At 43.8% G+C, this 26839-nt stretch overlaps 1 protein-coding gene across 1 annotated transcript; it reads right to left on the bottom strand.

Annotated features, from left to right (window-relative positions):
* Positions 1-11727: 11727 nt before the first annotated feature.
* LOC144252614 (sulfotransferase 2A1-like) lies at positions 11728-25343 on the bottom strand. The gene is made up of 6 exons (XM_077794830.1): positions 25174-25343; positions 23919-24127; positions 22290-22416; positions 18947-19041; positions 14190-14367; positions 11728-12313 (listed from the first exon to the last, which is right to left on the bottom strand). Exons 1-6 carry the CDS (start codon positions 25307-25309, stop codon positions 12201-12203), a joined length of 858 nt encoding a protein of 285 aa, XP_077650956.1. The 5' UTR covers positions 25310-25343; the 3' UTR covers positions 11728-12200.
* Between the last annotated feature and the right edge of the window lie 1496 nt (positions 25344-26839).

Genomic DNA, 26839 nt, shown 5'->3' with positions numbered 1-26839 from the left:
CTCACATGCATGGAATATAATTTGATCCACTTCCGTCCCCAGTGGCTGTGATGTTCCTCCCCCACTTTTCCCTCCTCTATCCACTACTATTTATGCACTTATGCTTTATAGAGATGCATTGAGGTGGAGCCCACTGTGCTGTATTTATAATGCACACTGCATGAATTTGTCCACTCTACTCTCCATTTTCTCATCTCCGGTCCCTCCTGCCCCCTCATCTTCTTCTTATTCTCCACTGATATTCCCTCTATCTTTATGATACCAGAGCACCTGCCACACATACACTTCTCAACTCTACTTTGATCTTGGTTCTCCATATGAGCCAAAACTTTTCACCCTTCACTTTCTCAGTTGTCTTATTTCACTCAGCATGACGTTCTCCAGTTCCATCTAATTCCTGGAAATGCCATAATTTCATCTTTTGTTATGACTTAGTAATACTCCTCTGTGTGTATACACCACATTTCCTTAACCTGTTTACCTGTTGATGGGTACCTGAGCTAGTTCCAAAACTGGGTTCTTGTGAGTTCTGCTGGTGTGTACGTTGATGTGGCTGCATCACTACAGTATTCTGACTTTAGAGATGGATACATGCCAAGGAGTGGGATTACTGGGACACTTGGGGGTTCCATTCCTAGTCTTCGGGGGAATCTCCATAGTTCTTTCCTGAGAGGTTGTACTAAGTTGAAGTTCCACCCACAAAGTGTGAGTGTGTCCTTTCCCCAATTCTCCCCAACATTTATTTTTTGTGTTCTTGATGACTGTCTTTCTGAGCAGAGTGAGATGAAATCTCAATGTCATTTTGGTTTCCATTTCTGAGATTGCTAGGGATGCTGAACATTTTTTTATATATGTGTTGTCCATTTATATTTGCTCTTCTCAGAAGTGACTTTTCAGTTATTTTGGTAAAATGGTTACTCTATTAAAGTGAGTCCCTGTGTCAGGATTGTAGTGACACTAATATATATTTTCTCTGAAGCACTGTCCAAAATGTGTCACCAGGTGTGACCCAGTCATGCTCTCTGCTGGATCGCACAGTGTCACCCAAGCCCATTCTCAGTTCTGAACTTCAGTCCATGCACTGTCCTAGACCAGGGCTATGACTGAGGGACAGTAGAGTCCAGCACCCTCTGACCTACTGTGATCTATGCATTGCAGTACCCTGTTCCTGGTGATAACCAAGTTCCTGTTGTATAAATGGAGAATGCTGGGTGATCCCTGAGACAGTGCTGTGCTCACCACAGTTATCCCCAGTGCCCTCAAGTGCCTGCTGTGTAAGGTCTGCAGTTCTCCCTGGTGGCAAGGAGACTCTGACTGTATGGCTACAATCTGTTCTTCCTGTCTAGTCCCTTTGTTGGGACTCTCCAAACATGTCACCCAGGAGTTTCCTCAGGAACATGATGAAGTAGATGCCTATACTTCATCTTAATAGAAAATTCACACAGAGTGGGCCAAAGAACTACAGTAAGACCAGAAACTTTATAACTGCTATGAAAATCAGAGGGTCAAGTCACCAACATAGAGTCACAGGCTTCCTCCATAAGACTCCTAAAATTTAGGAAATAAAACAAGAAATTAGCAAATGGAAAGACATTAAATTAAAAGTTCTGCACTGCAATGGAAGCAAGTATGTGAAGAAAGATGCTAAATTATGGGAGAGAATCTTCAACAGCTACCCTTCTGACAGAACATAGAAATAACTTAAAGAAAGTCATCTCCAAAAACCCAAATACACCAGACAATAAGTGGGCAAATGAATTAAACAGACATCTTCCAAAAGAAGAAATACAGATGGTCAACAAATGTGTCAAAAAATGTTCAATATCCTTAGCAATCAGGAAAATGTAAATCAAAACTGCAAATAGATTTTATCTCACTCTAATTAGAAAGTCAAGAGTGAAGTGTAATAATAAATTTGGTGAGGGCACAGGAGAAAGGAGCACCTTTGCACTGTTGATGGAATTATAACTCAGCACAAGGACTATGGAGCTAGGAATGGAGATTCTTCAGCATTAAGAATCAAGCCATCATATGCCCCAGCTCTGTCACAGCTTGGTATTTACTCAAAAGAATTCCAGTCAGCATAGTAAACACCAGTACATGCACAACCTGGTTATGCCAGTGACACAATAACCAAGTTAAGGGAAACAACTTGTCAAATGATGAGAGGATACAAAATGTGGTATATATACACCAGGAAGCTTTATTCAGCCATAAAGAATTACAAAATAATGTCATTTTTCAGTCAAATGAATTCAACGAAGAACATCTTGTTTTGTGAAATAAATAAGACTCAGAAGGTCAAGGGTTGTACATTTTATCTCATATGCAGAAGCTGGAAAGAAAAAAGGAAATAGATGAGACAGTGGAGTCTTAAAAATAAACCAGAAGAGGGAAGAAGGAGGGAAGGGGAAGGGGGAGGGGGTGTCCAGCAGTGAAACAGACCTGATTATGCTGTGTGCATGTGTGTACCACCACGAACCCAGCTGTTCCTTTGTACTTCATGCACCAATAACATAGTAATGTAAAAAGGAAACAGAATCTTACTGAAGGTCATCACCCCACCAAGTGGCAGAGCTGCACTTGGTTCCCGTCTTCCATAAGAAACAATGAATCACAGCTCAGTGAAAACTGCCATTGATTCTCCCAAGGATGGAGGGAGCAGTGGGTCAGTTTTTATCTCAAACAAAAGTGAAGATGTTGTTCCCAGTTTGCATTTAGAACACAGTTCAGTGAAGCTGTCAATCCAGTGGAGACATGTGAGCATCATCCTCAGGTAGACCAAGGTGCCAATCCTGGAGATCCTTCTGTGCTACTGGGCACCTTATCTAAATGCCCCCATTTTATCTGTCACAAGGGATGTTTGATACCCATGTTTCATAGATGGACAGCATTGAATGAATGTAGGTACTCAACATTGATGGGTGTGTGTTGATTTTTCTGTGATGTTCTTGGGAACTACCTCAGGGCGTCATGTGAGGTAGGTAAGAGCTCTACCCCTGCATGACATCCCAAGCACTGAGTATTCTGTATTTTGAGATGGAGTCTTAAAAACTTCCCAGAGTGACCTCTAAAATACAATCCACCTGCCTCAGTCATATAGTAGCTAGGGCCCAGGCCTGAACCCCAAAATCTGGTTGAGTAATTATTGACTTTGAGGGTCGAACAACTGAACATATAACAAACAGGAATTCCTGAAACTCCGTGTATTTGAACTTTTGAGTGGACCTTCCTCTCAAATTTCCTCCAGAGCTGAGGAGAAGCCACCCTCATGCAACCCGCGTGGCCTTCCTGCCACTCCTCACACAGCCTGAATGTGTCTCCATTTCAGGTCACTTACATGTTGGCTCTTCTGCCACAACTGTTCCTGAAAGATGGCAGGTGGTTCTGTCTCCCTCTCCCCATTCCTCATGTCTTAGGAAAGCCCTGTCACCGGCTCTGAATGGCCCTTCATATCACTATCTAAAATGGCGACTCTGACGACTCCGTGTCTCCCCTCACAGAAATGTATTAATCCACACTGGGGGTCTCTGCCTGACTCCACACTCTACATTTGATCTGACCTACATTTCTGTGAATGTGGGGTTATTATCTTTCTCCTCATCAGCACTGCATACTCTAGGATGGGGGGACTTGGCTTTAACAATCCACCTCCAGTCAGACAAGACACTCCCTGAAAATGGGCACATGACCAGTGGCCAATGGCTGAGCTCACAGGCCGGGCCTTCCTCAGAGATTTGGTGTGAGGAACTTGGGACTCTATGCGGAGAGAGCATTCAGGCCCAAACAGAGCAGCTGGGGAGCTGTGAAGAAGAATGACTGTTGCTGCCCTGAGCCTAGTGCCCCTGACCTGCTCTGTGATCCTCATAAGTAATGTCTGATGTTCACGCCTGCCAGAGAGTAGGGGAGAATGATGTCCAATGTCTTTTCTGTGGCTAACCTTCATGACCATGTGTTTTCACCAGTTAGTTCTTCCCATTAGAACTTCTGGATCTGAAGACTTGAGAGCCAAGGTTAGGCCTTGCTGGAAATGATGCCCGAGATGTCCAGTTGCCCAGCTCTGCTGCACTGATAGCAGTGTGAACAGCCTTGTTGGTGGGCTGTGGGATAACCCTTACCAATGCCTTTGTGTTCATAGATTGGGGGTGGGATTTACAACTTGCTCATGAAAAATCATAACTAAAATACACTTATTGTGTTTAGATTATGTTTGGTTTGACAGAAAACCCTGGGACTCTGTCAGGGTGAGCTTGAACATTGATGTGGCTTGTCACTATCTTATGTACATTTCAAGTCTTTTGAGTATAGACTGAGGAGTAAGTGCAGGAGACAAATACTATATATGACCTCCAATATAGTGAATGGTACAGTGAACTAAAAGCAGATAGGGGTAGAGTTTATTTGAACTTTACCTTCATTACAAGCTTATGGAGAAAATTTTCATAACACCTACCAGGGCCAATGAGAGAACAGTCCAGTTCAGTTCTAAATGTATCCTAGGAAAACTCATACCTTTGTTTGTGTCACTCTTCCCAAATAGTGCTTTAAATATGGGGAAACTGGTCAGGGGGAAACCCAGGGTCACTTATAGGAGAAGAGGACACTGTGTCCCAAGTCTCAGTCAATTCCTAGCCACTCATTACACCTCAGCTCAGGTAAAACCATGGGGTAAATGTGAGTGGAAAAGAGAGCTCAGAATATATCCTTCCTTTCACCACTGATGTAAGTTTTAAAAGTCCCAGACAGAGCAATTGTTATTTATGATGTGAACACCACCAGGAAGGAGAATAAACTAGTCTGGAAATTACACTCCTCCAGATCCTCATCACAACCCAGTCTGGAGATGCATGTAAAGGAAACGAACCTAAGTGTGGCTACATTTTATTTCTTGTTTTAAAAATGAGACACAATTGTGGGTGATATTCATCTTACATTGGTAGACTTCTGTCTGTTTAAAATTATACATGACTTTTTAAATGCTGGGATGTGACAAAGTGAATAGGGAAATTCCAGTCATTTTTATAAGCAAGTGATGAGAGAACCAAAATAAAGGCTCCAGAATGAAGAAACAGGTTTTAAATTCTGTCAGAGCATTGTAGGTACACATGGGAGTTGGGTTCATGCAGAGAAACCCACCCATGTGTGGAAGTTTATTTCCCTTCTTGATCCCCCTTCCCTGCATGACCCCTCCTCCATTCTCCTCCTCTAACCAACTAGAATTCCTTTTGCTCCTCAATTTTCTTATATTTCATTGGTTTTTTATGTTACCCTATCCTCCCTGCATCCTTTTCCTGTAGGAGTGGTTTTTATGTGAAGAACCCCTCAGTCCTGAACATGACCCAGGACAGGAAAACCATCACAGTGTCCATGGAAGATCCTGGATCTGTCAGAGGTTACTCCCATGGGAACAGCTCTTTGGGGAAACCCGCCATCTTCTCCTGGTAAACTTTATCAAAGGTTTCAGCTTGGGCCACTGTGAAGTGACTCTTCCAGTCCCCACCGATGCCTGGAAAACATGAAGTAGACGCATATCAGATCTAGGGAGAGGTCTTAAGATGGAGCCCTCCTCCCTGCTCTGTGTAGACAGCAGAGTGACCCCTGGGTCATTGGTGAGGCCTTCTCCTGCCTGGCCACCATGCGCATTTCCCCTTCTCCCTGTCTGGAAAGAGTGTCCTGACTGCCCTGCTCTCCCAAGCCATCCTGCACAGAATCCACAGGCAGAGATTCTGACTATAAATCAGAACATCTGGACTGGAACTAAGTCTGACCACTTGTTTTTTGAGCAGTTTGACCCAAGCTAACAACATTTCTGACCTGGGTGATGAGAGCAGGTCACACCTAGTCTCTCTGCTTTGGCCAATCCCTGTGATCAGTTCTTCTGCACAAGGAACCCATGTTGACCCCTTGCCAGATCCAGTGACTCCAGTGCCTTGTGGCTCAGAGTCTCCCAGGACGTCCAGTCTCCTTCAGCCAAGTTCCCTGGTGCTTTGAGGCTCTAGGTGTAGGGCCCATGTTGGTTGACTCCATCCCTGGGACTGCCCATTTGCTCTCTGGGCTCCATGACACAGTCCTCTAATTCAGCTTCAGACATGCCAGGCTGCCTCCTCCTCAGGGTGTTTACCTTTCCTGCTCCTAACCCCAGAGTGCTGTCCTAGCAGACACCTCCACCTCTGTCCATTGGCCTCACTCATATGTTTACTCCAGTGCAGTGACTCAGTGGGGCTCTCAGCTCAAAACCAAGCCTGGACTCACAACCGTTCCCGACACAGCGGTCCAATGGAGTGAGCCCCTGTCCTTTGTTCAGTGAGATTTTATAGGTTGTGGGGGGATACTCTATGCGCCACAACATCACACAGCAAATCATTCCATACCACGGGAAAGTCAACAACTCTTAACATTGATTAGCACATTCAGTGGCAGGAACAAGATGGGTAGGGGTGATTGGTTAGTAAAAGAGAAGGATTCCATTGAACTGATTGGTTTAAGCCACGAGGGGTGTATGTGCTAAACTATATGGTTTCCCAACATGTTATCAACCCCCATAAACTACTGGGGCGTCACCTGACATCCCAGGTATTTTGCCTGTCTCATGCTGATTGGTGGTGGCTAGGGGGGTTGCTATGGGTCCTCATCTAGCCTGAGTCAGGGACACATGGAGACTCAGACCTCTCTTGTTATTTACAGACAAACAACTCAGAAGGGTGGGTATATGCCTAGAAAGGCTCTGTGGGCTTTTTCCAAGGATAAGGATCACACCCCCCCCTTCCTAGGACAGGCTTTCCTGAAGTAGAGGCTGATTTCTCAAAAATGGAGTCACATTACTTCCTCACATGCATGGAATGTAATTTGCTCCACTTCCGTCGCCAGTGGCTGTGATGTTCCTCCCCCACTTTTCCCTCCTCTATCCACTAGTATTTATGTACTTATGCTTTATAGAGATACATTAACGTGGAGCCCGCTGTGCTGTATCTATAATGCCCACTGCATGATTTTGTCCATTCCACTCTCATTTTCTCACCTTTCCCATTCTTCTCCCCACCCACTCCACCTACTTATTCTACACTCATCTTCCCTCTCTCTAACTTTACAATATCAGAGCCCCACCCCCCAGTTTTCCCTCTAACATTGCTCCAGCTTCCACATATGAATGAAGACATTAAACCTTCACTTTCTGAGCTGGCTTATTTCACTCAGCATGACATTCTCCAGTTACATCCATTTACCAAAAAATAGCATGCATTCAATCTTCATTGTAACTTAGTAATATTCCACTACACATTTATATACACCACATTTTCTTAATCCACTCACCTGGATTATTCCCCAAAACTTGATTCAAGTGAGTTAAGCTGTTATATACACTGATGCAGCTGTGTCACTACAGTATTCTGACTTTAGATATGCATAAATGCCAAGGAGTGGGATTGCTGGGTCACATGGGGGTTCCATTCCTAGTGTTTGGGGAATCTCCATAGTTGTTTCCTGAGAGGTTGTACTAATTTGCAGTATAACCCACAATGTGTGAGTGTGCCTTTTACCCACATCCTCCACAGCAGTTATGATTTGTGTTTTTGATGATTGACATTCTGAGTGGAGTGAGATGAAATATCAATGTAGATTTGGTTTCCATTTCTGTGATTGCTAGGGATGTTGAAATTTTTTTAAATATATCTGTTGTCCACTTATACTTGCTCTTCTCAGAAGTGTCCTTTCAGTTCTTTTGGTAAAATGGTTACTTTATTGGAGTAATTCCATGGGTCAGGATTTTAGTCACACTTAAAAATATTTCCTCTGAAGCATACTATGTCCTAAATTGGTCACCAGGAGTGACACAGTCATGCTCTCTGCTGGATCCCACAGTGTCACCCATGCCCATTCTCAGTTCTTAACTTCAGTCCATGCCCTGGCCTGGACCAGTGCTATGACTGAGGGACAGCAGAGTCCAGCACCCACTGGCCTACTGTGATCTCTGTGATGCAGTACCCATGTTCCTGGTGATAACCAAGTTCCTGTTCTATAAATGGAGATCACTGGGTGACCTTTGAGTCAGTGCTGCACTGGCCACAATTATCCTAATGCCCTTGAGTGCCTGCTGTGTACTGTCTGCAGTTCTCCCTGGTGGCATGGGAGACTCTGACTGTATGGCTACAATCTGTTCTTCCTGTCTTGTCCCTCTGCTGGGGCTCTCCAAACATGTCACCCAGGAGTTTCCACAGGAACATGATGAAGTAGATGCCTGTACTTCATCTTTATAGAAAATTCACACAGAGTGGGCCAAAGACCTGCAGTAAGACCAGAAACTTTATAACTGCTACGAAAATCAGAGGGTCAAGTCTCCAACATAGAGTCACAGGCTTCCTCCATAAGACTCCTAAAATATAGGAAATAAAACAAAGAATTAACATGTGGAAAGACATAAAATTAAAAGTTCTGTATAGCAATGGAAGCAAGTATGTGAAGAAAGATGCTAAAGAATGGGAGATCTTCACCGGCTATACTTCTGACAGAACATAGAAAGAACTCAGAGAAACTAATCTCCAAAACCCAAATACACCAGACAATAAGTGGGCAAATGAACTAAACAGACATCTTCCAAAAGAAGAAATACAGATGCTAAACAAATGTGTCAAAAAATGTTCAATATCCTTAGCAATCAGGGAAATGTAAATCAAAACTGCAAATCAATCTCACTCTAATTACAATGTGAAGAATGAAGACTAATAATAAATTTGGTGAGGGCCCAGGATAATGGAGCACCTTTGCACTGTTGATGGAATTATAAAACAGCACAACCACTATGGAGTTAGGAATGGAGATTCCTCAGCGTTAGGAATGGAGCCACCACGAGCCCCAGCTCTGTCACAGCTTGGTAGTTACTCAAAAGAATTCCAGTCAGCATACTAAACAGCAGTACATGCACCCCCTGGTTATGCCAGTGACACTCACAATAACCAAGTTAAGGGAAACAGCCTGTCAAATGATGAGTGGATACAAAATGTGGTATATATACAACCTGTTAAAGATGAGTGGATACAATTGTGGTATATATACATGAGGAAGCTTTATTCAGCCATAAAGAATTACAAAATAATGTCATTTTTCAGGCAAATGAATTCAAATGGAGAACATCGCGATATGAGATAGGTAAGACTCAGAAGGTCAAGGGTTGTATATTTTATCTCTTATGCAGAAGCTGGAAAGGAAAAAGGAAATAGATGAGACAGTGGAGTCTAAAATAGAACCAGAGGAGGGATGAAGGAGGGAAGGGGAAGGGGGAGGGGGTGTCCAGCAGTGAAACAGACCTGATTATGCTGTGTGCATGCTGTGTGCCACCACGAACCCATCTCTTCCTTTGTACTTCATGCACCAATAACATAGTAATGTAAAAAGGAAACAGAATCTTACTGAAGGTCATCACCCCACCAAGTGGCAGAGCTGCACTTGGTTCCCGTCTTCCATAAGAAACAATGAATCACAGCTCAGTGAAACCTGCCATTGATTCTCCCAGAGATGGAGGGAGCAGTGGGTCAGTTTTTATCTCAAACAAAAGTGAAGATGTTGTTCCCAGTTTGCATTTAGAACACAGTTCAGTGAAGCTGTCAATCCAGTGGAGACATGTGAGCATCGTCCTCAGGTAGAGCAAGGTGCCAATCCTGGAGATCCTTCTGTGCTACTGGGCACCTTATCTAAATGCCCCCATTTTATCTGTCACAAGGGATGTTTGATACCCATGTTTCATAGATGGACAGCATTGAATGAATGTAGGTATTCAACATTGATGGGTGTGTGTTGATTTTTCTGGGATGTTCATGGGGACTGACTTGGGGCGTCATGTGAGGTAGGTAAGAGCTCTACCCCTGCGTTACATCCCAAGAACTGAGTATTCCATATTTTGAGATGAAGTCTTTAAATCTGCCCAGAGTGACCTCTAAAATTCAATCCACTTGCCTCAGTCATATAGTAGCTACAACCCAGGCCTGAATTTACTTATTGATATTGAGGGTTGAACATCTGAACATATAACACACAGGAATTCCTGAAACTCCGTATATTTGAATTTTTGAGTGGACCTTCCTCTCAAAATACCTCAGATCTGGGTGCCATTCCTCAAACATTCCAAACGTGTCTCCATTTCAGGTCACTTACATTTTGGCTCTGTCTGCCACAACTGTTCCTGAAAGATGGCAGGTGGTTCTGTCTCCCTCTCCCCATTCCTCATGTCTTAGGAAAGCCCTGTCACCAGCTCAGAGGGCCCTTCTTATCACTATATAAAATGGGGACTCTGATGACTCCGTCTCTCCCAAACCATAAGTTGATATTCCCCAGTGGGTGTCTCTGCCTGACTCCACACTCTACATTTGATCCGACCTACATTTCTGTGAATGTGGGGTTATTATCTTTCTCCTCATCGGCACTGCATACTCTAGGATGGAGGGACTTGGCTTTAACAATCCACCTCCAGTCAGACAAGACACTTCCTGAAAATGGGCACATGACCAGTGGCCAATGGCTGAGTTCACAGGCCAGGCCTTCCTGAGAGATTTGGTGTGAGGAACTTGGGACTCTATGTGGAGAGAACATTCAGGCCCAAACAGAGCAGCTGGGGAGCTGTGAAGAAGAATGACTGTTGCTGCCCTGAGCCTAGTGCCCCTGACCTGCTCTGTGATCCTCATAAGTAATGTCTGATGTTCACGCCTGCCAGAGAGTAGGGGAGAATGATGTCCAACCTCTTTTCTGTGGCTAACCTTCATGACCGTGTGTTTTCACCAGTTAGTTCTTCCCATTAGAACATCTGGTTCTGAAGACTTGATAGTCAAGGTTAGGCCTTGCTGGAAATGATGCTGGAGATGTCCAGTTGCCCAGCTCTGCTGCACTGATAACAGTGTGAACAGCCTTGTTGGTGGGCTGTGGGATAACCCTTACCAATGCCTTTGTGTTCATAGATTGGGGGTGGGATTTACAACTTGCTCATGAAAAATCATAACTAAAATACACTTATTGTGTTTAGATTATGTTTGGTTTGACAGAAAACCCTGGGACTCTGTCAGGGTGAGCTTGAACATTGATGTGGCTTGTCACTATCTTATGTACATTTCAAGTCTTTTGAGTATAGACTGAGGAGTAAGTGCAGGAGACAAATACTATATATGACCTCCAAATTTAGTGAATTGTACAGTGAACTAAAAGCAGATAGGGGTAGAGTTTATTTGAACTTTACCTTCATTACAAGCTTATGGAGAAAATTTTCATAACACCTACCAGGGGCCAATGAAAGAACAGTCCAGTTCAGTTCTAAATGTATCCTAGGAAAACTCATACCTTTGTTTGTGTCACGCTTACCAAATAGTGCTTTAAATATGGGGAAACTGGTCAGGGGGAAACCCAGGGTCACTTATAGGAGATCATAAAACTGTGTCCAAAGTCTCAGTCAATTCCTAACCACTCATTACACCTCAGCTCAGGTAAAACCATGGGGTAAAGGTGAGTAGAAAAGAGAGCTCAGAATATATCCTTCCTTTCACCACTGATGTAAGTTTTAAAAGTCCCAGACAGAGCAATTGTTATTTATGATGTAAACACCACCAGGAATGAGAATAAACTACTCTGGAAATTACACTCCTCCAGATCCTCATCACAACACAGTCTGGAGATGCACATAAAGGAAAGGAACCTAAGTGTGGCTACATTTTATTTCTTGTTTTAAAAATGAGACACAATTGTGGGTGATATTCATCTTACATTGGTAGACTTCTGTCTGTTTAAAATTATACATGACTTTTTAAATGCTGGGATGTGACAAAGTGAATAGGGAAATTCCAGTCATTTTTATAAGCAAGTGATGAGAGAACCAAAATAAAGGCTCCAGAATGAAGAAACAGGTTTTAAATGCTTTCAGAGCATTGTAGGTACACATAGGAGTTGGATTCATGCAGAAAAACCCACCCATGTGTGAAAGTTTATTTCCCTTCTTGATCCCCCTTCCCCGCATGCCCCTCCTCCTCCATTCTCCTCCTCTAACCAACTAGAATTCCTTTTGCTTATTGATTATCTTATATTTCATTGGTTCTCTATGTTATCCTATCCTCCCACCCCCTTTTGCTGTAGAAGTGGTTTTTATGTGGAGAACCTCTCAGTCTTGTACTTGTCCAGGACAGGAAAACCATCACAGTGTCCATGGAAGATCCTGGATCTGTCAGAGGTTACTCCCATGGGAACAGCTCTTTGGGGAAACCCGCCATCTTCTCCTGGTAAACTTTATCAAAGGCTTCAGCTTGGGCCACTGTGAGGTGATTCTTCCAGTCCCCAGAGATGCCTGGAAAACATGAAGTAGACACAGATGAGATCTAGGGATAGGGCTTAAGACGGCTACCACCTCCCTGCTCAGTGTAGACAGCAGAGTGACCCCTGGGTCATTGGTGAGGCCTTCTCCTGCCTGGCCACCATGCGCATTTCCCCTTCTCCCTGTCTGGAAAGTGTGTCCTGACTGCCCTGCTCTCCCAAACCATCCTGCACAGAATCCACAGGCAGCGATCCTGACTATAAATCAGAACATCTGGACTGGAACTAAGTCTGACCACTTGTTTTTTGAGCACTTTGACCCAAGCTAACAAAATTTCTGACCTGGGTGATGAGAGCAGGTCACACCTAGTCTCTGCTTTGGCCAATCCCTGTGATCAGTTCTTCTGCACAAGGAACCCATGTTGACCCCTTGCCGGATCCAGTGGCTCCAGTGCCTTGTGGCTAAGAGTTTCCCAGGACGTCCACTCTCCTTCAGCCAAGTTCCCTGGTGCTTTGAGGCTCTAGCTGTAGGGTCCTTGTTGGTTGGGACTCCATCCCTGGGACTGCCCATTTGCTCTCGGCTCCATGACACAGTCTTCTGATTCAGCTTCAGACATGCCAGGCTGCCCCCTCCTCAGGGTGTTTACCTTTCCTGCTCCTTACCCCAGAGTGCTGTCCTAGCAGACACCTCCACCTCTGTCCATTGGCCTCACTCATATGTTTACTCCAGTGCAGTGACTTAGTGGGGCTCTCAGCTCAGAACCCTACAGCTCTATCCTCGTTGAAAGCAATGATCAAACATGAGATCTTCTTTGTACTTACTTTTTGAATGTGCATAAGGTACGCATTTCTAACATATTAAGGTATGAAATCATTTTCACAAATTGCCTAAGAATTCACTGCTTAAATGAATTCACCACATATGCTCAATAAATAGTTTTTGAAAGGATTGATAAAAAATGAGGAATAGACTAGCTTTAGACAAGGGTTTTAAAAACTCCCTGGAGGGGTTACCCACTGACACAGTGGTGGGGGTGGAATGGGTGCTAAAGATATGGACATGATTCTTACCCTTTACTTATGTGATTAGACTATTATGCATCCTATAAATTAATTTTCAAATAGCAGACCGATCTAATTAATTAATAAAAACATAACAATAGCTAACCCAATGTAAAATACGCATGGAAACCATACACTCAGATGCGTATAAAGTAGCAGCCTATGTCATATGTCATGGCTGTCCTAATACCACACATGACACATAGTTATCTTCATTAGTAGAACAATCTTTACTGATTTCCTCTGCCAGGCTGGGTTCTTTCCCGAGTCCCATCCCCATCTCTGTTTTATGGCTCTGTGCTCCAGGCTCACTGGGTGGCAGGAATCCTGACCTCCTGAATATCCCTTGAAGCATTTACTATATGGATTCCATGGGTCACCATTTCAGATCCATGTGAACTGGAGGAATTTTGCAAAACAGGTCCTGCCACTACTTGGAACAGACATTTTCAATAGGCCTGATCGCCAGGGTGGGGAAATGATTCGTCTTTCCTCACAGGAAGGAGGCCTTACAATGTCTCATAGCAAATGCCCTCCTCTCTACTCTCTCCAATCATGTCTTTCTTTGTGTATCTCTCTCTTTAGGGCAGTGATCTGTGGTAAGTCACCAGTGGAGTGGCCCAGACACCACCATCTCCAGAACCCCCCTCCGCCCCAAGACTGAGTCAGCCTTCTCCAGGTACCTGCAGCCCACCCCAGTCCCATGAACACAGCTTTCCTGAAGGAAACGAGAGGCTCTGGGCCATGAAGGACTCAAGTTGAAATGTCCCAACACCTGCATTCTTAGTGCCAGGGGCAAACACAAGATGCCCACGTAGTCTAACCCATTCTGAATCCAGGGCATTTACCTTTTCTTGTAATTAGGAAAGGCTTAGTAAATAAAGCTTCAGGCACCATTTCAAAGTTGGACATCTTGTTTTGTTTCATGACTTGGAAGGAGCTGTTCTTGAGGACTGAGTCCAGTTCTTCTGGAGTCAACTTCTTTCCCAGGAACTGACAGATCCTCTCTATGGTGCTTCTTGGGTCCTACATGTGAGCATGAAGAGGGAAGCTATGAACGGGCAGGAGAGCAGGACCTGGAGGATGGGGGAGGTGTTAGGAGGGCTGTGGGGAGGAAGAGGAGGGGAATGACATCAGGATGGGAGAAGCCTGCTGGGGATGCAGAGGAGGGAGACAGACACAGGGCCAGCAGAGGGTGTGAGGTATGTGGTGACATGAAGCTCACAGGGGCTTCCCAGGAGGCTGAGTCAGGACACCCCAAAGGCAGGGGCTGGGGTTTCCAAGGAGACGCCTGAGATTTCAAGATAAGGCAGGGAAACAAAGTCCCCAAAGGCTAATCCTCACCCCCAAGTGATCCTGCGTCCCTTGACTGGTACTTATTAACACACGGGGCTTTACAGTATCTCCTTAATTTGATACTATGATTATCGATGGGTTTTCCTGGGAGATCGCAGCAAGGGAACAGGTCATTATGAGAAGAGAGGATTTCCTTGGGGACCTAGACCTCCTGTCAGTACCATAGTCCTTTATGATAGTTATGCTTTCACAAGCCCCAGTCACTGAGTGACAAGAAGACCCCACTGTGGCAATGATGTAAGAACATGTTGTTGGTTGGAGAGGAGAATCACAGGGAGTGTGCAGCTTGCTGCTGAAGTGGCTGAAGGTGGCACCAAGGCTCCTCCCTGAGGACCGACCTCATGCTGAGGACACAGCAGAACAGGAAGCAGCTGCAGGAAGGTGACCAGGGTCCCTTCTCCATGGGAAACAGATGCCTGAGCCTGTGCCACCTTCTCTATCCCCAAGACACACCCACAGAAGGTCGTGCACCATGATCAAGTAGGATTCATCCCTGGGATGCAAGGCTGGTTCAATATACGGAAATCAATAAATGTTATTCACCACATCAATAGACTTAAAAACAAGAACCATATCATCATCTCGATATATGCGGAAAAAGCATTCGACAAAGTACAGCATCCCTTTATGTTCAAAACTCTAGAAAAACTAGGGATAACAGGAACATACCTCAACATTGTAAAAGCTATCTATGCTAAGCCTCAGGCTAGCATCATTCTGAATGGAGAAAAACTGAAGGCATTCCCTCTAAAATCTGGAACAAGACAGGGAAGCCCTCTCTCACCACTTCTGTTCAACATAGTTCTCGAAACACTGGCCAGAGCAATTAGACAGAAGAAGGAAATTAATGGCATAAAAATAGGAAAAGAAGAACTTAAATTATCACTATTTGCAGATAACTTGATTCTATACCTACCAGACCCAAAAGGGTCTACAAAGAAACTATTAGAGCTAATAAATGAATTCAGCAAAGTGGCATGATATAAAATCAACACGCATAAATCAAAGGCATTCCTGTATATCAGCGACAAATCCTCTGAAATGGAAATGAGGACAACCACTCCATTCACAATATCCTCAAAAATAATAAAATACTTGGGAATTAACCTAACAAAAGAGGTGAAAGACTTATACGATGAAAACTATAGAACCGTAAAGAGAGAAATTGAAGAAGATCTTAGAAGATGGAAAAATATACCCTGTTCATGGATAGGCAGAACTAACATCATCAAAATGGCGATATTACCAAAAGTTCTCTATAGGTTTAATACGATGCCAATCAAAATCCCAATGGCATTTCTTGTAGAAATAGAGAAAGCAATCATGAAATTCATATGGAACAATAAAAGACCCAGAATAGCAAAAACAATGCTAAGCAGGAAGTGTGAATCAGGTGGTATAGCGATACCAGACTTCAAACTATACTACAGAGCAATAGTAACAAAAACAGCATGGTACTGGTACCAAAACAGGCGGGTGGACCAATGGTACAGAATAGAGGACACAGAGACTAATCCACAAAACTACAACTTTCTTATATTTGATAAAGGGGCTAAAAGCATGCAATGGAGGAAGGATAGCATCTTCAACAAATGGTGCTGGGAAAACTGGAAATCCATATGCAACAAAATGAAACTGAATCCCTTTCTCTCACCATGCACAAAAGTTAACTCAAAATGGATCAAGGAGCTTGATATCAAATCAGAGACATGGTATCTGATAGAAGAAAAAGTTGGCTACGACCTACATACTGTGGGGTCGGGCTCCAAATTCCTCAATAGGACACCTATTGCACAAGAATTAATATCTAGAAACAACAAATGGGACTTACTCAAACTAAAAAGTTTTTTCTCAGCAAAAGAAACAATAAGAGAGGTAAATAGGGAGCCTACATCCTGGGAACAAATCTTTACTCCTCACACTTCAGATAGAGCCCTAATATCCAGAGTATATAAAGAACTCAAAAAATTAGACAATAAGATAACAAATAACCCAATCAAAAATGGGCCAAGGACCTGAACAGACACTTCTCAGAGAAGGACATACAATCAATCAACAAGTACATGAAAAAATGCTCACCATCTCTAGCATTCATGGAAATGCAAATCAAAACCACCCTAAGATACCATCTCACTCCAGTAAGATTGGAAGCCATTATGAAGTCAAACAACAACAAGTGCTGGCGAGGACGTGGGGATAAGGGTACACTTATACATTGCTGGTGGGACTGCAAATTGGTGCAGCCAATTTGGAAAGCAGTGTGGAGATTTCTTGGAAACCTGGGAATGGAACCATCATTTGACCCAGCTATTCCCCTTCTGGGTCTAATCCCTAAAGACCTAAAAAGAGCATGCTACAGGGACACTTCTACATCGATGTTCATAGCAGCACAATTCACAATAGCAAGACTGTGGAAGCAACCTAGATGCCCTTCAATGGATGAATGGACAAAAAAAATGTGGCATTTATACACAATGGAGTATTACTCTGCATTAAAAAAATGACAAAATCATAGAATTTGGAGGGAAATGGATGGCATTAGAGCAGATTATGCTAAGTGAAACTAGCCAATCCCTAAAAAACAAATGCCAAATGTCTTCTTTGATATAAGGAGAGTAACTAAGAACAGAGTAGGGAAGAAGAGCATGAGAAGAAGACTAACATTAAACAGGGATGAGATGTGGGAAGGAAAAGGAGAGAGAAGGGAAATTGCATGGAAATGGAAGCAGACCCTCAGGGTTATACAAAATTACATACAAGAGGAAGTGAGGGGAAAGGGAAAAATAATACAAGGGGGAGAAATGAATTACAGTAGATAGGGAAAAGAGAGAAGAGGGGAGGGGAGGGGAGGGGAGGGGGGATAGTAGAGGATAGGAAAGGCAGCAGAACAACAGACACGACTATGGCAATATGTAAATCAATGGAAGTGTAACTGATGTGATTCTGCAATCTGTATAAGGGGTAAAAATGGGAGTTCATAACCCACTTGAATCAAAGTGTGGAATATGATATATCAAGAACTATGTAATGTTTTGAACAACCAATAAAAAAACAAATAGCCAAAAAAAAAAAAAAGAACATGTTGTTGGTTGGAGAAGAGAATCACAGGGAGTGTGCAGCTTGGTGCTGAGGTGGCTGAAGGTGGCACCAAGGCTCCTCCCTGAGGACCGACCTCATGCTGAGGACACAGCAGAACAGGAAGTAGCTGCAGGAAGGTGACCAGGGTCCCTTCTCCAGGGGAAACAGATGCCTGAGCCTGTGGCACCTTCTCTGTCCCCAAGACACACCCACAGGAGAAGTGTTTTCTAAGGTCTGCTCACTCCTTTACATTTTGTTCATTTTTGACCACTTCTGAAAACGCTTCTAAATATTTTAAAGCTTTGTGTTCCGTCTGGACCTGTGAGCCTCCCTCAGAGCCCTGTGAATCTCTGTGCTGTTCATGGGCAGTTTTCTCTGCACCAGCAGAAAATAGCGTTAGGTAAGTACCTGCTCATTGTGTGATGATTCAATCGGTGTAAGTGGCCGTTCTGCTAACTCAGATGACAGTATTTATTTAGTTGGGAACATTCAAAACCCTCTCCATTTGCTATTTTGAAATATATACTTAGTTACTCTTCTCCACAGTCCCACCCTGAGCCTCAGATCACTGGAAGTCATTGCTGTTCCCAGCTGTACCCTGCACCCACCCACCAGGGCTGAGCTCATCCTTAGGCCCTGCCTGTTACTCCAGCCCCTGACCCCTCACAATAGTCACCCAAAGTGGCACCTCTCATTCATGTCACTTTGTCAGTCAAGGGGGAAGCCAGAAAGTGGACCTAACTCTGGGATTAGTGCTTCATGCCCACCCCTTCTGATGGCTAGGTTTCTGGGAACAGAGGGGGTCCTGCAGGCAGAGACCCTGGCAGCCCTAGTGGGTGGCATAAGTCGTGGCACTTGGTTGAGGAGTCTGATGGTGCCTGCCTGTTTCCCAGATACTCGGGAGGCTGAGGCAGGAGGATCAAGAGTTTGTGGGAGGGCCCTTTAGATGATGCCAGACGCTATAAGTTTGGAAGATATGAAGAAAGAGCTTGGAGCTTGGGAGGGTCTCACAGAAGCAGGGAAGTGGAGGTCAAAGGCTCATCTCCTCTCAGTGACCTCCACAGCCTATGCTTTGACAGGGAACGTGAAGGGGAGACACATAGGACCAGGGACTTCGGGGAGAGTAAGGATGTTGGGGTGCTGTAGGCGCCAACTATGAGAGGGGGCTCACCTTCTGCAGCTCTTCATAACTCAGCAGCAGGACGTTCTCCCTGTCTCTCATGGACATCCAGCCACGAATGTGCTCAAACCATGATCCATAGGGCACTGTGGGGCAGGCACAGGGGTGCAGGTTACACACTGCCAAAACAGGGCAGCAGCATCCATATCACTCTACACACACTGACAGCTTGATTCACATATTATTGATCAATGCTGCTCAAACTAGGTAATGAAATAGAGAGGGGGATCTTTCCTGAATTCATTCTATGGAAATAGTCACATACTGATACCCAACTGGGAAACACAGATCAAGTAAGAAAATAACAGACCCATATTCCTGCTGAACACAGATACAGAACAGCTTACTAAAATTCCAGCAAATCCTATTCAGCATTAAGATTATACTCAGGACATGCTGTCTTCACACTCTAAGACTGTACATCACGAGATGCTGATTTCAATCCAGGGATGTAAGGTTGGTCAACACAGGCAAATCCATGAAGGTTCACCACATCAATAGAATTTGCCTTGACAGAAGAACTTGGCTGAGCATCATGAGGGCTGTGTGTGACAAACCCCAAGCCAACATCATGTTAATCAGGGAAAAACGGGAAGCATCTCTCCTAACATCAGGAACAAGGCAAGGATGTCCACTTTCACCACTGCCTTACAATAGAGCCCTAGAGACTCCAGCCAGAGGTGTTGGCAGAGAAGGGAATCAAAACCTCACCAGTTGGCCACGTGGTCACTGTTTGCAGGTGATAGGAGGCTCTGCTGGGAACACCCAAGAACCTTTCCCCAAAAACTCCTAGAACTGATCAATTGAGGAAAATAGCAACATACAAAATCAACATGCAAAAAAAGAAGCACTGTTCTTCATCACGAGAATGGATCTGCTGAGGAAGAATTAAAACATGCAATTCCATTCACAAAGGTATCCACAAATACCCAGGTAGAGGAATGTGATGGTGCTTGCCTATATCCCAGATACTTGGGAGGCTGAGGCAGGAGGATTGAGAGAGTTCAAAGCCAGCCTCAGCAACTTAGGGAGGCCCTCTTTCTAGATAAAGTATGTAAAGGGGCTGGGGATGTGGCTCAGTCGTAGAGCACTTGACTAGAACCTGCAGAGCCCTGGGTCTCATCCCCAGTGCCATAGAATAATAATAATAATGCTGAAGCTATCATGTTTTAAAGTACACCCAGTCTCAAGTCATACAGAAAAGGTATAGTAAAAAAAATGTGTGCTAATATCAAAATATTCACGGAGATCAGTAGATTAGAATAAAGACTCAGAGACAGACCCACACAGATAGAGTCAAATGACCCTTAAGAAAGACACCAAAAGCAAATGTTGGAGAAAACAAAGCCTATTTAATAAATTCTGCTTGGGAATCTGAACATCTACAGGTAGAAGAATGAGACTAAATCCTGCAGAAAAATCAACTCCAAGTGGATCAAAAATCAGGAATTAGACCATAAACACTGTAACTACTAGTGGAAATCATAGTGCCTATCCTCTGACCTGTAGGTGCAAGTGTTACTTCTATAAGGATCCTAGTGTTCAGGAAAGAAAACCAGGAGTTGATAAATGGAGAGGCTCAAGTTGAAAAGCTTCCACACAGTGAGGAGGCGAGACAGAGAGAGAGGTCTCACAGAAGGGAGCAAAACCTTTTCCAGCTAATTTTCTGACAGAAGATTAACATCCAGAGCATAAAAGAACTCAAAAATAATGTTATTATTATTACTAGTATTTATTTCTTCTAATTAGTTATACATACAGTAGAATGCATTTTGATTCATTGTACACAAACGGAGCCCAACATTTCATTTCCCTGGTTTGCATCATGTAGAGTCACACCACATCTGCACTCCCACATGGAATTAGAGTAATGATGTCCATCTCATTCCACTGTCTTTCCTGCCCCCATGTCTCCTCCCCTGCTTTCCCCAATCAAATTTCCTCTATTCTTCCCTTGACCACTGCCCTTGTCCCTTTTGGTTCAGGGTCCACTTATCACAGAGAACATTTGGCCTTTGTTTTTAGGATTGGCTTTCTTTGCATAGCATGATATTCTAAACCTCCATCCATTTACCTGCAAATGCTATGATTTTATTCTCTCTTAATGCTGAGTAATAGTCCATTGTGAATAAGTGCCACAGCTTCTTTATCCATTCATCTACTGAAGGGCATCTAGGTTGCTTCCAAGTTTAGCTATTCTGAATTGAGCTGGTATACATACTGGTGTGGCTGTGTCACTAGATTCTGCTGATTTCAACTCCTCTGGGTAAAGACCAAGGAGTGGAATAGCTGGGTCGAATGTGGTTCCACTCCAAGTCTTCTAAGGAATCTCCATACTGCTTTCCAGAGTGGTTGCACCAAGTTGCAGTGCCACCAGCAATGTATGAGTGTGCCATTTCCCCTTACCACATCCTACCACACTTCTTGTTGCTTGTATTTTTGAAAATTGACATTCTGACTGGAGTGAGATGGAATCTTAGAGTGGTTTTAATTTGCATTTCTCTGTTACTGGAGATGTTGAACTTCTTTATGTATTTGTTCATTGTTTGTATATCTTCCACTGAAAAGTTCCTGTTCAGTTTCTTAGCCAATTTATTGATTTGGATAAGAAACAAAATCTTAACACCAAAAACCAAATATCAAATCAAGAAATGGGCCAATCACAATCATTTCTCAAAAGAAGAAATAAAATGGCCAACAATTTTATGAAAATAATTTCAACGTTTTTAACAACCAGAGAAAATCAAATAGAAACTACACAAAGATCATGTCTCACTCCAGTTGCAATGGAAATCTTCAAGAACACAAATAGTAATAAACACTGGGAGGGACTGAGTGAAAACGAGCACTTACACACTTTTGGGATTGGAGACTAGTACAACACCATGGAAATCACTCTGAAGTTTCCTCAAAAGACTAGGAATGGAGCCAGCATGTGCCCTAATCATAGAGCTCCTTGGATCCATCACAACAAAGTCAGCACACTATAGCAACACATGCCCCCCAGGTGGATAGCAGTTCAACTCCCCGCAGCTGAGCTCTGGGACAGCCTTGGTGTCCACTGACTGATGAATGGATACAGAGAATGTGGTTCATACACATAATGGATATCACTCAGTCATAAAGAAGAACTAAATTATGTCATTTACAGGAAAATGGATGGAACTGGAGACCAGCATGCTGATGGAAATAAGCCAGACTCCCAGAGTTAAGAGTTGTCTGCTTTCTCTCATATGTGGAAAGTGTGCAGAAGATGAATAAAATAGGTATACCACAAAATAGGAAAAAGGCCAGCAGAGTACAGGACACAGACCTATATGGGAAAAACACTCACCGTTTCCTTGGATGAACCATTGAAAATACTGTTCCAGTGACTCTGGTTGCTTACATAGTTTCATCATAGACTGATGATAATAACCTGACACAAGAACATCTTTGGGATTTCTCATGACATATATCGCCTTAAATTAGGGAAAATGAGAAAAATAAAAATCAGTCTCAGTCACTCATTTCCCCCACCTTGATCTTGATCTTTCCCTGGGCAGTTCTTCCTTAGTCTTTATTAAACCTGTGGGTTCCTTTAATAAATTAGTTACAGCGTTCATTCACCAAATACACATCTTAAAGTTCCTATTACATGGTCATATGCCAGGAGGAGAGGAGGAAGACCTTGGCTCTTCTTTCTGGGATACTTGTCTACTCTTCCTGGGAAGCTGCTGGAAAGTGTTAAATGGTAAGTGGTGAGGGGTGTGTGTGCTTTCCCACATGATCACTAACAGCACACTGGATTAATAAATTATGGAATATTCAGATTCATTGCACATACAGCATTCTTCACTCAAAACCATCGACAAGTCTCACATGTATGACATCCAGACAGCATGCATGCATTATAGAAAATTCAGGAATAAGCAAAAGTAATCTGTGGCTGTAAGTCTAGGGAGTATTGCCCTCAGGTGGTGGGCACTGGTGGTAGACAGGGACTGGGGAGAATTTTTGGATTATAGAAATGTTGTACACCTGCTCTGCATGATAGTTGACCAACTGTGTATGTTTGTTCACATGAGGAGGCTCTTGTGTAAGATTAGTGAACACAGACACACACACACACACACACACACACACCACTTGGTACTTAATCATTCGAAACTAACTTTCTATTTGCACCAACTTTCTTGGAGTTCTTATTGGAGGACTTACTTCACAGCCTCAGTTTACTCAGGCAGAGGCCAATGGAATCCAACAGGAGACATGCAAATGGGACTCACTATTAGGCGTTTTGTGACATTTCCAAGACACTTGGTTATTGTTCTAGGATCTTGGCATCAATTAAACTTAATATATGAAAGAATTCAGAAGTCAAGTTAAAGAAAGGATCTTCCTAAATATAGTCTTTGGCATGTTAGATCTTGGATATCCACTGTCTGTATTGATCACCCATCAGCCATGGGGAGACTGGAGAGGCTGCTGATCACAGAGCACAGTGACGTGCAGAGGGCTGGCATCATTACCTAGCTAGCCACGACTCCTAGCAGTCCCCTGGATGTGAGCACTCATCAGTGTATGCAGGTCTGCTCCCCACATATGGGAAACACTGATTTGGGTGCTTCCTCTTACCTGGCAGGAGGCTGTGATTGAGGGAGTATTGGCGGACATCTGTAAGAGCTGTAAATTGGGACACTCCAGTGCAGATGCAGTTATAATTCTGGTTACACATGGAATGTGCTTTTCTAAGGTTCTAATTTTAGCCAGTCATATTACCCCTGAATTCAGCTGAGGCTAATCTGCTGAATGATCCACATCCTTGCACTCACGTGTGATCTGGTTGTGGCCACATGTACCTAAATAATATCTGGGAATCGCAGTCTCACCAATCTACCCAGTGAGCACTCGCCCCAGCAGATCTGCAGGGTTAACCTAGGCACATGGAAGGGAAAGCATGGGCTGAACACTAGGCACTGACCTTGGCCTTGGAAGTGAATAGAGACTTGGGGAAGAGATGGAAGGGGAGGTGAGAGGATATGAGACCCGGGCCTTCTCTCTCATTTAAAAGATTGTAACCCACATCTGTCTCTATCCAGGGTGAACGATCCCAGATGGGCACAGATTTAATCCACTTGGTATCACCATGGCAGTGAATCAGGCAGAGAATTTCAATCAACCAGTTGGTTCCTAGATAAAAAAGGAAAACTGACGGTCACTCACTTCAACCTGGCTTGTGAACAAAACTTCTGATAAAATACATAACATGCACTTTACCATCTGCCCATTTTAAGCATGCCATGGGGTGGTGCTGAGCAGAGTTCAGCATGTTCCTGCTGTTGCTCAGCCAATGTCCAGAAACTTTTTGTCTTGAAAAACTGAAACTCTCTGCTCCTTAACAACATTTTCCTACTAATTCCATCTTTCAGCCCCAGGGAACCAATATGGGGCTCTCTGTTTCTGTGAACTTGACTACACTTTGCCCCCTGGATTCCTACAGTATTTTCCTTTTGTGCCCATCAGACTTCACTTAGCATGGGTCCCAGTATTGACTACATTGTAGGAGGAGTCAGCCTGTCGTCCTGGTTAAGGCTGAATCTTACTCCATTGTATCTACTCCCCACGTTTTGTTTACATGTTAAACTACCAGTGGATTTTTGGATGCTTCCAGCCCTTGGCTCTTGGCTGAGATCCTTCTAATATGTCCCAACTTCCCTTGACTTTCCAACCTTGTGTCCCATCAAAGGTCATTGGTCCCAATCCTCGCCCAGTTTTCATTGATCCTGCTCCATGCCCCTCTCCTGTAGGTGCATGACACCTGTCCTTTCAGTCCCTTGAATTTTCCAGGCTCTTTCCAAGTCCACACTGACCCTCCTGCTCTACAGAACCCCTCCACCACATGACCTCCATTCCAACTTTTCATTCCTATTGAGCTGTTATTTCACCAGTAGGTCTTCACAGGTCACCCTCTTCCACCCCCTTCTCCTGTGCCACCACACAAATGCCCAAATCTGCTTACGATTCACTCCTATATCTTCCTCTCATAACTCAGATGACCCCTGCTGAGCACTTAGTCACTCTGTCCTAGTCTGGATGCAAGTGGCCTGGGGCACTGCCCCCTTCTTCCCCAAAGCAGGGCTCACTGGCATGGAGAGGGGAGGCCATCCATCTGCTGAGTTAAGCGAGGAATGCAGCCATTGCCTTTCCCATTGATGGTCCCTGTCCTTTTTCCTTACCTGATTTGGGGTAGGTCACCAATACTGTGTCTTCATCCTTTATCACAAACTGAGCACATGCTTCTTTCAAAACTTCATAGCTGTAACCAACCACAGGGAAACGTATCCCTTCAAACCACAAGTAGCCGTCTGTCATGGTGATGAGCTCTCTGTGTGAGGTGCAGGGGATTCCTGCTGTATCCACCACTGGATATTGGGAGAGGTACTGGGAGGCTGGACTTTGAAGTAAAGTCAAAAGAATCATTAACTTTCCTTGTTGTCAAATTAACTTGGTGATAAAACGAAATTGTGACTGGTGATCAAAGTTTCTTTGCATTGAGCAATTTAGCAATCATTCAGGGAACAAAAGGATCAGGATCTGAGCATGAGTTTATAGGCAGGACCCCATAGCAAGTGCTGCAAAATAACCCCACTGAGGAATGTCTGGGGCCTGAAGAAAGCCATTTTTTTTTTGTTTAAACGTGTTTTGAAGAGTTTTCAATATAGAAATTTTACATGAAATCAATAGACACAGTGTAAAAATAATAGCCTGGAAGGACTTTGTGGATCTGTGGATGGAAGACTCCTTGACTCTAAAGGACAAGAACCTGCTTCAGAGTCAGCAGACAGAGGGGTGGACTGTCGCTGATTCCAGGGTCCAGTCCTCCCTTTCCTCCTGGTTAACATGTGGGAGTGGGTTGCATGGTGTCAGGATTTAGGGACTGAGATGAGATAATCTTCATATCCCACATCAAAGATCCATGGAAGCTCTGTTTCATCCTTGGTAGAGCACTCTCAGTGCCCAGGGGACACAAGGACCAACAGCTCCACATGTTCATGTAACACTCCTATCCAGGGGGCCCATAAATAGCCACCTACTGATTCCAGGAATGCTGAAACAAGCACCTACATTTTTGTCAGTTCCCATGGGCTTCTGTCAGATACAAGGAAAACCAGCTGATCCATGACGTAAACCCCACATTGAAGGCAACGGGGTTCCATGTAGATGTTGATGATCAGGAACAAAAACACGTTCCACTTTTCCTGCTGATTCCTGGGAGAATCTATAGACTGAGCACTGTGTGTTGAACTATGAGCTGTGGACACTGAATCTAAATCTATGTGGCCACAGACTGCTGTGTGCATCCTGGGAAGAATGACCAAGAGTTGGGGCATGAGTATTCACCTGGCTGAAGGCAGAGAGGAACTGAAGCAGGCAAAGTTGCAGGGGCACATGTGCTCTGGACAGACAGAACACTGTGCACATCAAGACCAAAGAGGGAATGCCTTCAGTTTTTCTCCATTCAGAATGATGCTAGCCTGAGGCTGAGCATAGAGAGCTTTTACACTGTTGAGGTAAGTTCCTGTTATCCCTAGTTTTTCTAGTGTTTTGAACATAAAGGGATGCTGTACTTTGTCGAATGCTTTTTCTGCATCTATCGAGATGATCATATGGTTCTTATCTTTAAGTCTATTGATGTGATGAATAATGTGTATTGATTTCCTTATATTGAACCAGCCTTGCATCCCAGGGAAGAATCCTATTGATCATGGTGTACAATTTTTTTGATATGGTTTTGTATCTGATTCGCCAGAATTTTACTGAGGATTTTTGCATCTAGGTTCATTAGAGATATTGGTCTGTAGTTTTCTTTCTTTGAAGTGTCTCTTTCTGGTTTCGGGATAA

Source organism: Urocitellus parryii, unplaced genomic scaffold, assembly GCF_045843805.1.
Source record: "Urocitellus parryii isolate mUroPar1 unplaced genomic scaffold, mUroPar1.hap1 Scaffold_488, whole genome shotgun sequence".
Taxonomy (NCBI): Eukaryota; Metazoa; Chordata; class Mammalia; order Rodentia; family Sciuridae; genus Urocitellus; species Urocitellus parryii.
Note: the sequence above shows the minus strand (reverse complement) of the source record. Positions and strands in the feature narration are given on the sequence as shown.